The sequence below is a fragment of the Osmerus eperlanus genome, chromosome 11, assembly GCF_963692335.1.
Source record: "Osmerus eperlanus chromosome 11, fOsmEpe2.1, whole genome shotgun sequence".
NCBI lineage: Eukaryota > Metazoa > Chordata > Actinopteri > Osmeriformes > Osmeridae > Osmerus > Osmerus eperlanus.
In genome coordinates, this window is record NC_085028.1 from 13,513,064 (window position 1) to 13,525,657 (window position 12,594).

At 43.2% G+C, this 12,594-nt stretch overlaps 1 protein-coding gene across 2 annotated transcripts; it reads right to left on the bottom strand.

Moving 5' to 3' along the window:
• Positions 1–85: 85 nt before the first annotated feature.
• On the bottom strand, positions 86–9,411 carry si:ch211-149e23.4 (uncharacterized). Of its 2 annotated transcripts, none has more exons than XM_062472791.1 (14): positions 9,291–9,411; positions 6,760–7,083; positions 6,369–6,656; positions 5,866–6,159; positions 5,489–5,645; positions 4,973–5,142; positions 4,143–4,430; positions 3,732–4,037; positions 3,299–3,586; positions 2,983–3,145; positions 2,161–2,321; positions 1,966–2,041; positions 667–700; positions 86–485 (listed from the first exon to the last, which is right to left on the bottom strand). In XM_062472791.1, exons 1-14 carry the CDS (start codon positions 9,397–9,399, stop codon positions 336–338), a joined length of 2,808 nt encoding a protein of 935 aa, XP_062328775.1. In that variant the 5' UTR covers positions 9,400–9,411; the 3' UTR covers positions 86–335. The 2 variants fall into 2 exon arrangements, with proteins under 2 accessions (XP_062328775.1, XP_062328773.1); XM_062472789.1 differs by having other exon boundaries at positions 3,299–3,589.
• Positions 9,412–12,594: the final 3,183 nt, after the last annotated feature.

The following is a 12,594-nucleotide window of genomic DNA, read 5'->3' on the forward strand; positions in this document are numbered from 1 at the left end:
TTCAAACTAGAGTTTTCCATAACATCTAAGACAGAAACTTTGCAGATAAAAAAAATCATATAAATACCATATATTTTAGGACATCTGTGTGCATAGTTTTTATTTTATGTTGTTCATCCAACAAACAAAACAATTGTGAAGTAAGACAAGATTGCCATTTTACACAACAAGACATTTTAATGCAAGTTAATTAACCAAAAATATTGCTTGGTATATAATTGTGGTACACAACTTTATGTACTGTGCATATTGCAACTCTGAAGAAAAAGCAAGCAAGGCAGTAATACTACAACACAGCCAGGCCAGCTTAAAGGTCTTTGAGCAAGGCAGTTTTCTTAGACAGTGGACTTAACATCAAGGATGATATTATAGCTCAAAAAGTGGACATATTCCTGGCCTTCCTCTGAGCCCACGGCAGGCTTCCTCAGGTCAGGAGAGCAGGGACCCTGCATCAGGCTGGTCAGGGCGGCCAGAGACTCACGCTTCTACAGAAGGGCCACCAGATTCAGAGAGAAGTGGAAGACCGAAGGAGAGAGGTTGAGCTTTGTTTAATAGATTGAAGTTATCAATCGATGAACAAGGGTATGTAAAGTTACAATTCTAAGATGTGACAATGAGCATATTAAAATCCAGGTAATTCTGTCGACATGAGGAAATGACACATACCTTTGGTGATGGCTGGTGTGCTTCACTGCTTTTGCTGCAACACAAAATAAGTTATCAGACAGTGAAATATAATAAACAGGGTGCTGAAGATTAGAGTCATCACACTCAAGTACATTTAGAGCCTAAATCCACCTGATGGGGGCAGTGTTGTATGACTAAATCTCTATTCTGAGACAAATGCATATTGCGAGGGGAATATCAATAGAGAGCTGTGCTGACCCCAAACATCATCATTGATCTCTCTCATGTCAGAAACAAAGCCTCACCCCATTCATCATGACCCCCCCCCCCCATGACACCTACCACGCCAGTGAAGACCTGTCAAAAAGTGTTCCTAGTGCTGCCCTGGTGACACACTCCCCAAAATAGATATCCTCTAGGGGAGTCCTGTTTTCTCTGTGTATGCTGTCTGAATGACCTTCCCAAATTAACCTGACAGGACCCTCCCACAGGATCAAGCGATAATGGGACAGAAGGACTCACTGGACCAATGGCACCTTGACCAAGTGTGCTGCACTGACCAGAGAGACAGGCCTCCTATGTAAACAGCCTCTGCACCTATACTGAAGTACACCGAGTCTGTGTAGATACCATTCCCCCACACAAGAGAGCAGACATACATGGGGGAGGTTATGGGTATTATGGGATGTTTGCAGAAATGTGGAAAAACTTTGGGATACCACTGAGGAGCAGTCTGGGATGACAGCAGTCATGAAAAAATGGTTGTTATGAGACACTTGGCTCTACATTCACTTCCAATCACAACAAGACAAATTTGCAGTGTCTGCATTTTGTCATTTGAATATGTTAGCCTACATTTGATGAGTATATCACTGCACCAGATGTGAACTTTCTTGAAAGGTTTATTTCACAGTGTGCTTCTTACAAAGCATAATTGCACAGTAGTGTCGGTGATGGCAGTTTTACTTTGTTTAACTCTCATGGTTTTACTCTCCAAACTTTTACCATTTATGGATGGAAAATAAATCAATTGCCGACACCACAGTCAACAAAACCGTTGGTCTCTTGCCAGCAGAGCTGTGGTGGCAGAGACACCTGTCTGTTCTTGCCACACTTCCTGTTTGTGAATAGTAGAGAGCTACTTTGGTCATGAAGGTGAGAGAAAAGAGTCCTTTCACGTCCTGGTTCTGTGGCAGAAGAACCGTCAGACTGAACCACCATACTTCCTGTTTGTCTCACTCCTTTGTTGGCAGGCAGTCTGCATCTTGCTGTGATGTTACCAGTCAGCAAGTCACAATCCTAGCTACTACCTGTCTCCTGCAGAGATTTCAGACTCACCAGAACACACAGAGAGTGACGATGACGAGGAGTGTGACCGCCATGGCCGTAGAGAAGCAAACAATGACAAGGTACACTGCAACAAGAGACAAAGTCAACAGATTTGATAAAGCACAGCAATTAGAAAAAAGGCACAACAATACTTTGGTTGTCTATCTTTATACAGGAGATCTACCGTTGAATAAAAACACTCACTAAGCTCTTGGTCTTCACTGTTGACCTCCAGCTGAATAAGTGTTGTGGCCTTGTGGTGGTAGAAGGACGCCTGGCAGGTGTACAGGCCTGTTTCTCTCTCTGTCACCGCAGAAGGAAACACCAGGGCTGAACCCTCCACCAGGGCCACTGAGCCATCACTCCTGCCAAACACGGGACACATCACACAAGTTAGTTTGGCTTGTTCGCCCATTGAGTGAGCTGGAGGCAATTCCCATCAGTCTGTCATTTCAAGAGAATAATACATAACGTGTAGCAGCAATCATCATTTCACAGGATAACTAAATCTGTCTATGAATGAGGAGAATGTGTTTCATAACCAGTGTTGCAGATGATTTATGAGAGGCTGTGGGGAGGATGTGAGAGTGTCAGGACCTCTCAAGATCTAGCGCTTTATGAGTCACTCAGTCTCTCTGAGGAAAGGCTACTTTAGTGCCACCTCGTTCCTGCCAGTCAGAAACCCTTTCCCCCCAGCAGCAACACCAGGCCTGATGATATCCTAATTATGCATAAAGACAGCTTTATGGTCACACGCTTATTTCATTATCTTGCTAAAAGCTCTCATAAAGCAATAAAAAGAGAAAGCTTCAGTCTGGTCCAGAACAATGTTCTCATAATAATTACCACAGTAATTACCACAGTGTTAATAATATTAGCAAATGTGTCTCTGCCTTGTGCTTTATTCAAAGTTACAGCACACCTACACACTCTTCAGGGATCAAAGAGGCCCAAAGCACTTCAGTGTTGAACAGCCCTCTGTGTCATGTTTGCAAGGGTAATCTCAGAGCGTAGAGAGTGGATTACCTATGACAGGTGAGGTTGTAGGTGGGAACACTGCCAATGACTCTGAACAGGACTCTCTGGCCGTGGACATTCTCCTGCAAAGCTAGTCTGTGTATGATGAAATCCCTTCCGTGAGGTCTGTTAAGTGGAGTGGTCTGATTCAGTACTCTGATAAATGAGATGTCTGTATGAAGAAAAAAGACATCAACAAAATTTTTTTTTAAAAAAAATCTTTAGACAGAGAACAAAGTAAATGGGCATGTTTGAATCTCTTATAAGTGCCTCCATGGCAAAATGTATGAATAGTCCAGCTCTGAGACCAACCCACTGAATTTACCATATATGGGAACATGTGCTGTCCTTCTCGCTTTCAGCCCATGTTCATTTTGAATGAGACAGGTTAGGTCCTGTCCCTCATACAGAGCCAACGGGAACTCATAGGTCAGTCTTGTGTGCAGTTGTAGGCCCTCATAGTACGAGTGGAGGGAGGATGAGGTTTGGCATGTGGTGTTCTTTGCTAGGACCCAGGAGAGGTGTACCCCAACACCCTCCCCCCTGTACTCACATTCTGCTAGCCAGAGAGAGGACTGTGTCTGCTTCCTCACAGACACACTCATCACTGGGCCTTCTGGGGGGAGAGAGAGAGAGAGATACAGAGCAAGAGAGACAGAAAGAGACAGAGAGAATTAAGCATGTCATTTTGGAGACAGAGAGCATACTGAAACACAGAGAGACCTGACAGACCAGTCGCATGGATTAGCCTTCCTTACCCAGCTCCGGCACCAGTATGTGTCTCCTCTCAGTTCTCTCCAGACTAGCATGCTCCACCGCACAAGTTACATTCTGACCAGAGAACATGGCGGTAGGGAATCTCACCCTACTCTGGACAGACACACGACCACTCGCATGCACCTCAGGCAGGATCTGGACCCCATGCAGGGCCCTGGTCTCACTGCTCCCGACACTCCAAGACACTGTGGCCAAAGGGTGAGGACTGTCCACACTGCACTGCACTTGTGTGTATGCTGTGCTGTCCTCCCATTCTGAACTGGACTCTATGGTGATGTTAGCAGGGGCTGTATGGAAGCAGATCAGAGGGTAGCCAGTGGAATGAATAATACAATATTTATAGGACCATTACTCAGACAGGATTGTCTTTGTGTTGGGTTTGTTGAACGTACCACACACAGGGAGTGTTATGCGTCTGCTTTTTGGCTTCTCGAAGGCTGGATGATCTATCATGCACTTCACACTGAGCTCCTGTTGTAGGCAGACAGGCAAGACTAACACAGCCCTGACTGAGTGTGTTCCATTATGGGACGTGAAATTGGACCAGTGGAGCCCGGACACACCCTCAGGAAGTAGCCAGGACAGGTTGGCGGCAGGGACGGCCTCGGCAGCCAGACACTCAATGAGTCTGTCTTCAAGTCTTTCCTGTGTATCAATCCTTATTCTGGGAGTAACAAGCACTGAGACAGAGAGAACACCAACATCAATATTCCATCTACTCACAGTTTCCATAGTTGTGGGGCTCAAATCAATGTCTGAATTGTGAGAGAATGTCTGAGAAAAATACATATCACTGTTGGATTTTAAGGCCGGAATGTTTTAATATAGGTGTGTATCTCAGACATCCCAACCTGCAGAGACGCATTCAAAACGCGCGATTTGCACTTGTCTCTACCAGAAATGACCATTGGACAGTCTCTCGCTCGCTATAAATACAAAATCGCCGATTTCTGGGAGATTGTATAGAATTTGCGGGCGTCAGGGAGCCGCTATTAAAATGCGGGAGTCTCCCGGAACTTCCGGGAGACTTGGGATGTCTGGTATGCATTTTATATTCGTCCCGCAGTCGTCCCAAACTGTCCCTAACAACTTTTTCATCGTCCCCGGGACGCCGTTAATTTCTGGCCGTGCTATAAGGTGAACAATGCATGCATGCTGAAAAGAACCATGCAGTGTTATGGATATGTTTAAACCGTCTGTGCTAGAACTCAGAACTTCCTACCAGGTTGCTTTTCATGTGCGCTGACAGTGACGTTCAGTTTGACAGAGGCCTTTAGGTGTTGGTAGGAGGCCTCACACTCGTACAGGCCTGCATGGGTCAGCTCTACTGGGCCCTGAACCCTGAGGACACTGCCAGTTACCTCCATACCCTCTGGTAAGGGCCCGTCATCTCTGGAGGGGGAAGATATAAACACACATTGTAACAATCTTCAGTGGTGGACAAACAGCAGTTCCTTTGGTTGATCTCAAGTTGTCCATTGGCTCGTTTAAGTTGCTTTATGACTAATACTTCTATCTGAATGAGAAAAAAACGTCTGTAATGTGGTTTTCATCTTAACCTCTCACCACAGCCAACGTGATAAATAGGTTAAGTTAACGACTCTGTACTCAAATGAATAGTAACAGTTAAAGTAGTTGAAGTGGAGTTTGAGACTTTGGCACATTCAAAGTCAAGCAATTGTTCCTTAATTGTTCCTTCCAAAATAATAGAAAACAATTATATGTGTTAAAATCTTACTTTATGCAGATCACAGTGTAACGTGGAACATCTCCGATGACCTGAAGGGTGATGGTGCTGTTACCATGCCCCTCCTTTAACACCACTGCTTTCATGGCCTGGTTTTTGTTGTAATTTCCTGTAGACTCTGAGTTAACCAACTGCACAGCTGACAAATCTGACCACAGTGGCAGGGAGAAATATGTCAGATCTGAGAGCTTGTGTTTGTCTTTTAGAATAGCATTGCTTTTAAAGTATAGTATATTGTAAAAGCTGAAAGTTACAGTGCTGAATATAACAATGCTGAAGATGACAGTGCTGCAGGTAACCATGCTGAAGATAACAGTGCTGAAGATATCAGTGCTGAAGAAAACAGTGCTGAAGGTAATGATTCTTACAGAAAGCTGGCAGAGTGACAGTCCGTAGCTCCCTGTGGGTGAACATGGGGTGGTCAAACACACAGGTTATATTCTGTCCCTCATACAGCCTTGCTGGGAGGTGGTATGAGCTGGCCTGGGTATCGGAAATGGTGCCCCACTCCCTCCACGGACCACGCTCATCCTCCTGGTGGATGGGCAATGCCAGGGAGATGCCAGCCTTGGGTCTTCCACCATACACCCTGCATGTGATCTTCCAGATATCCACACCCTCCTCCATCACCAAGTCTGCCTCTATGGTCACATTTGGAGCCACTGCAAAGGAAAGGAGCGTAATTTTCCACAAAACAATGTCAGTTAGAATTAAACATGTGAACAAAGAGATCCTAATTTAGTCTATAAACTAAGCTTAGACCAGGTATTTGCGTACTTGCATACTACCGAAAGACAGTGATCATTCAGAAAGCTGTTCCTGCACGGCTGGATAATCCCATAAATTGAATAGATCCAGAGAACTCTCATACCGAAGGTCTCCACATTCACAGTGACGAAGGCCGGTTCTGGCAGGGTAGGGTGCTGGACCTCACATGTCACCCTGTCCTGGTCCTGCAGGTGAGTGGGGAAGCGGAGCACACTGCGCACTGTGACAGTGCCATTGGTGTGGCTGGTGTTTGTCATCTCCACAGGAGTCCCCCGGATCATCCACCTGACCTCAGGCCTGGGTTTACCATTGACAGCAGAGCAGGTGACAGACTGGTAGTGGGTGCCGTTGGCTGTCTCTTCCGTCACTGATGTTTGGATTACTGGCCGAGCTTAGAAATGGGAATATGGAACACATGTGGTCAGCATGTGGTTTCCCTCAATTATCCTATCATTGTTCTGCCCAGTTGCTATCATTTCCTGCTACAGCCTTACCTAAGACATTGAGGACCATGGTGTCGGTGAACTCCTCTTCGTCAGAAACAAACACACAGATGTACTCTCCCTCAGCTTCGAGGCTGGACACGCTCATCCTTACAGTCAGGTTGGTGGCTGATGCAGGGGCAGAGAAGTCGGGGTCTTTGGTGAAGGCCTTGTTGTTGTGATAACCTGTCAGCCGCTTCAGCTTGGAGTCAATCTGGCGTTTCCACAGGGCATAGATGATGTTATTCTGCCCCAAGTATTGACAGTGCAGGTACACGTCCTCTCCCAGGACTCCGGTTACATTATGAGTCATCTCAATGTCTGGCTTCGTTGCTCCTGAGGCAGAGCAAAAAGCAAAACACAACTTTCTTGAGTGGATAGTGTTACACAAAACACAGTAATGTTCATATAAAGAGTTCAGTGATTTCTGGCATGCTGCTGAAACCACCAATAGTAGCAAAACAGCACATTTCCTTTGAGGGTGACAACATTTCTATCGTTCTCGGCAAGAGGGAGGGTGGTGAAGTGATGTCTGTTGATGTGACATACATAAATGGGCTATCTGTCCATCTCAGTGGTCTATGTGTGTGTGTGCATATATGTGTCTGTGTGGAGTGTGGAGCTGAGCTGTGATAGATGAGCTCCTTCCAGGTAGTAGTGTATGCGAGCGTGTGTGTTCCTCTACCAATACTTTGATTGACTTCCTCCTGTTAGTTGAAGTACATAATTGTGTTATCTTTAACAGTTTTAAAGATGTGGGACAGATAAGGATTGTTGTAATCTGATATACAGGAGTTATGATGTAGACGTTTTCAACAGGGGGTGGCCTGTGTCTTAATCTCAGTCTAAAGACAGGGGATGAACTTGAAACACAATGTGACACTTGACAAATGTGGCCTTGTCCCACCAGTGGTGAATTAATAGAGAATTCCATTATGCTAATGAAATGAAAACAGTCCAGAAAGCGACACTCAGGCTTGCCCAGACACCCTCTAACCTGCTGTCTTGCCGCTGTCTCAGACTCTCAAGCACGGCTAGGGGAGGTTTCATAGGAAAGGACATTTAATAAATCCTGACGGTTTTTAAAGCGTGGAGGAGGACAGTGCATACCAACTCACTCGCATCAGTCTTTGTTCTCTTGATTAAGATGTGTTTAAGGGCACAGTTTATCAGATCAGCAAATTGAACCAAATGTAAACATTATCACTATGTCTGGACTACATTAAGTGGTAAATGATGGCATCTTAGTACCCTTATGGCCTTTATTAGGTGCAGCAGTGGACAATTATTCATTCAAACTTTTTTTGTAGCCAATGAAGGCAACAGCCATGGTGCAATCAACAACAACTAGTATTTAGGTGTTCGTAATATTTCTACATCTCTAATATCTGTACTTTCATACAGTTGGCAATCATCACAGTACTGACCTAGAAGATTAAGTGATGTGTTATATTGCACTTCACCACACATGGAAAAAATGTTGAGTATTTCCTAAGCCACAAGAGAGCCTAAGCACAGTGGGAGGGGTTGGACATATCCAGCAGTAAATTGTATATCATGTTTTGTGAGTTTATTAGCCATACAAATGAATCTGCCCTTGCAAATAATAGCTCAAAATGAAAGTCATCCAAGCGTTGCTGGAGCACACTTACAGGATACATGGCAAGTGATCACCAAGAAACCGTCTGAAATCATACAATCATTTGGCTCTACAGATTTAATGTGCCTCTAAGGCTCTGTCTCACACAAAGCAACAACTCACCAATGACATACAGTTAAACTATTTCTGTAAATGTCTTAGTTTAACTACCATACAGGGGCAGCACACTGTACATGCTGATAAAATAGTCACTCACTGCAGGCCTCATCTTCTGGCTTCAGTCCAAGAGGACTTACAGCTATGTGGGTGCTGCACTCCACAGTGACTCTGCTAACCAGAGAGCACTTCAGAGTCAGATCATTGAAAGAATGAGTAATGGGTTTTCTGCTGCAAAGCAAAATGTCTAAACTGTCATTTTCAGTGGGTAGACACCTCTGCATGAGTGTGAGCTTTCACATCACGCAGGTTCCTCTTTTCAGATCAAACACAGAACAACGAGGGATCTCTCTCAGAAAACAACAAAACACAGGGTTTTTCCCTCAGTGAAATACACAACAGTACTCAGTGGAGACATTGCAAAAAACTTAATGGGATCCTAAAAGGCAGTTTATAAAATGTTAATGGTCATAAAACCAAAAAAATGGTTTACATGATGACACTACTGGACAATGCACTTTCAAACATGTCAGTAAAAGGTCCATCGAGGATGTTGTCATGTTCATACAAAGTTGATGTCTCTTGACGAGTCAAGATGCACTAAAAATGTCATGTAATGTGATTGTTTTAATGCTTGTAAAGCAAGTCACAATTAGACTAACAAGCCAAGGAAGCTGTTGCAGCCCTGCTCAGTATAAATGTAACAGGTTAAACACATCTTTAAGGGGTAATAAACTAAACACATAAACATTGCTCAGTCACAGATGGATTGTAACTGCACACTTACCCAGCATTTCCAAGCAGTGAGTAACATATAGGACAAAGCCCAAGATGAACAGCCCTGAGCCTTCCATGTTGCTGTCATTGAAAGAAAGAAAGATGAATCTCACTACCATATGTCTACCTGGGAGGGTATTTAACAGTGTGTGTGTGTGTGTGTGTGTCTGTGTGTGTGTGTGTGTGTGTGTGTGTGTGTGTGTGTGTGTGTGAGTGAAGGTAGAGAGAAAAGTGGTCAGAATCAGCTGTAGAGGGTGTGTGCAACTAACCCCAAACCTCAATGCAAAAAATTGTTATTTGTACAGGCACATATGTATGTACATGCGCACACACACATTAACACACTCACTAACTTATATATACATGTAAATACAGTCTGTTTGCCATTCTATTAAGGACATTTCAGAGTTAGATTCTAGAAGTCTGTTCATTTAATGAGCTGAGTGCTATCTTTGTAGGATGTCAGTTCCTCTATCACCACATTTAAAACTGTGTCTCTGTGACTCCAGTCAGACTCACTTTTTCTCACGCCCTTCTTGTCTGGAAATTACTCATTTTTAGGCAGTGTTTTACAACACAGTATTTCCCTCTAATTCATTTTATTGGCTGTGTTTTTTCTTACGGTCAGACTTGGCCAATTTACTTAACACTAATTTGTCAATGCAGTACCCTGCAGGGAACAGCACAATGGGAAACAAATGTGGATGAGGAGAAAACAAATGGAAAAACAACTTTTCAGCCCTACAAATAACTACTGTTCTCTGTAGACCAGGTCTTTTTGGATTTATGGTTGAGGTAGATTCACTTTTGTGTTTTTGGTGATGACATGTCACAAGGCAATGACAGTAAGCCTTGAGTCATTTGATGCCGTGTGGTTTAAAACTACACTTTGGTACAAATCATTCAATGACATATGAAACCCCTATGACTGCAAGTTTGAGGTTTTCCATTCAGTGACAGGGTTGCTTTACAGCATATTGTCTTAAACCCTAACCCTTTTTGCTACATCATCATTTTCTATAACAAAAGTATCTATGAAAGCAAATTTTGTCTCTTCCCTTTCAATGTGTGTGCAAAAATGACCCACAACTCACACACACGCACACACACACAAAGACCACAGCACAATCTTTAGCATAAACAGGAAACCTTCACATCAAGTAATAAGCTCCCTTGGAGTCATTCAGGTCCCCCGCTAAGATTGACACAAAGCAAGAGCCCAGCACCAGAACATTCGCTAGATCAGCCATTCCCGACCTTTTCCACTTTGCGGCCCAGTTGCATAGCTCAAATATTTTAGCGCCCACCCAACACATCCGTTCACTTAATTCGCGCTAATCACGCATGTTTAACAACACCACGGGAGACAAACAGTTCGCTTTCACGGCAAAATGTATTTCAGAGATCAAAGAAGATAAAGTGTTATGGAAGCAAATCAGTGACATAATGTTTTACATTTTTAAAGGCATTGAATTCTTAATTGAACCATCTCACTTCTCTGAGAAGGGTCCAACTGCAGACCTCTCTCTTAGGCCCCTCTCATGCAGCTGTAGCTGCAGGCAGTCATAAAATCACTGCCTGGGGTCTGATTAGAGAGGTCCGGTGGGTCTGAGTCAAGCAATCCTTTGGTATTCCGGCTGTTGCAATATTAGGTTTTTGGATCAAAATTTCACCATTCCAATTTGAGCAGCCTGAATTTTGTTCTATTTGAATTTCTGAAGCTTGAATCTTTTTTTATTGAATTTTCATTTTAAAATTAGTAAGAATTTTAATAATCATTTACCAATAGTATATATACATATTCTTATATTTATTTATTTTTAATACTTTAGTTTTCATTGGTTTGGCAGCCCACCTGTATCACCCTAGCGGACCACAGGTTGGGAATCGCTGCTAGATGATCTTACAGTGTCCCTCAGATCACTTATGAACCATTTTTGCTTTACTTGATAAAAACGATATAGGCCTACAGGCCTGACCATTTCTAGTCTACTTGTTATCAAAGATACAACATATCTGATTCTGTAATTACAGTTACTTGTGTTAAATCAATCATGATTTACCGACAGGGATAGATAATTATACATTCCAAATGACATATTTAGAAAAATAACTGATGAAATTACATGGAACATTTGCTTTCGATGTTAAACTCTTGACTTTTGTTGTATCTTACAACCCTGACTAAATGTGCATAATTATATGAGCATAACGCCTGCAAGCTGTTTAGCAAGCAAATTAGATTACCTTTGGTATTTCAGTTAAACAGGGCTAAAGATCAATAGTTATGGAGAATGCAGGAGGGAAACTTATCCTCTCCGTTTCAGTTTATGGTATGCATACAGTCTGCAACCTTAAGCATATCACTAGTGATACAACATTGACATTTGGGAACCTCTCAGGTTTATGAATTTCACAGATATGTAGCTGGCAATGACTGGTGCACAACTCTCTCTCTGTCACATACACACACATACACAAAGTTGGATGAAAACATGGAAAAGGGTGGGTGATGACTAGACCAGTTGGATGTACAGGCCAGATAATTTAGATGGGTCTCTCACGGGTTGTGTCAAACCACTTTACCTGGAATGAATTATGTCATCATTCTTTCCAGAAAGGAACAAAAATCACTTGATTTTCTTCTTCATTCTTTTCCCCTCCCCTGTTCCTCATTGTATCCAGGTCCCACCACACATCACTACACACTGACTTCAGACTTGATTAATATTCTTCTAGCTGTCTGAAGCATAGTGAGTAATAATATTCTCATGAGCGTCCAGCGCTGCTTTGGTGGGCGTCAGGCTTAACACATTAACACTGAAGGGCTGAAGGCTTAATGGTTGTTTAGTAGTTTCTCTCGCTGTGCAGTAGCTGAATCTGCGACCAATATACCATTACAGGGAGATGCACATGCATCAGTGATGAGTGTTGATGGTAAATAGCCCTGCCTAATGTTGGCTTCCTAATACATAATATACTTACTGCAGCAGGGTGCTTCAGATGCACTGCACAGAAGTTGTACTTGGAAAGGCTGCACAGGGGTATGCAGGCGGTATTTCTAATATAATTTACAGTTATCCATTCAAGCGACATGATTCAAAATGACAGTAATCTTTATGGTCCATGCATGTGAAAATAGAGACCTTATGGATTGGGTGTGAGAAGAACTAGGTACAAAAAAGCAGAGAATGTACAAACTTGAAAAATGTGACAAAAATAACAAATAAGCACGAGTTGCAGAAGCACCTTTAGGGGTCAGTCAGGGACAGAGTGTTGGGTGGGGATGTCCCCCTGCTGATACTGGAGGGCCT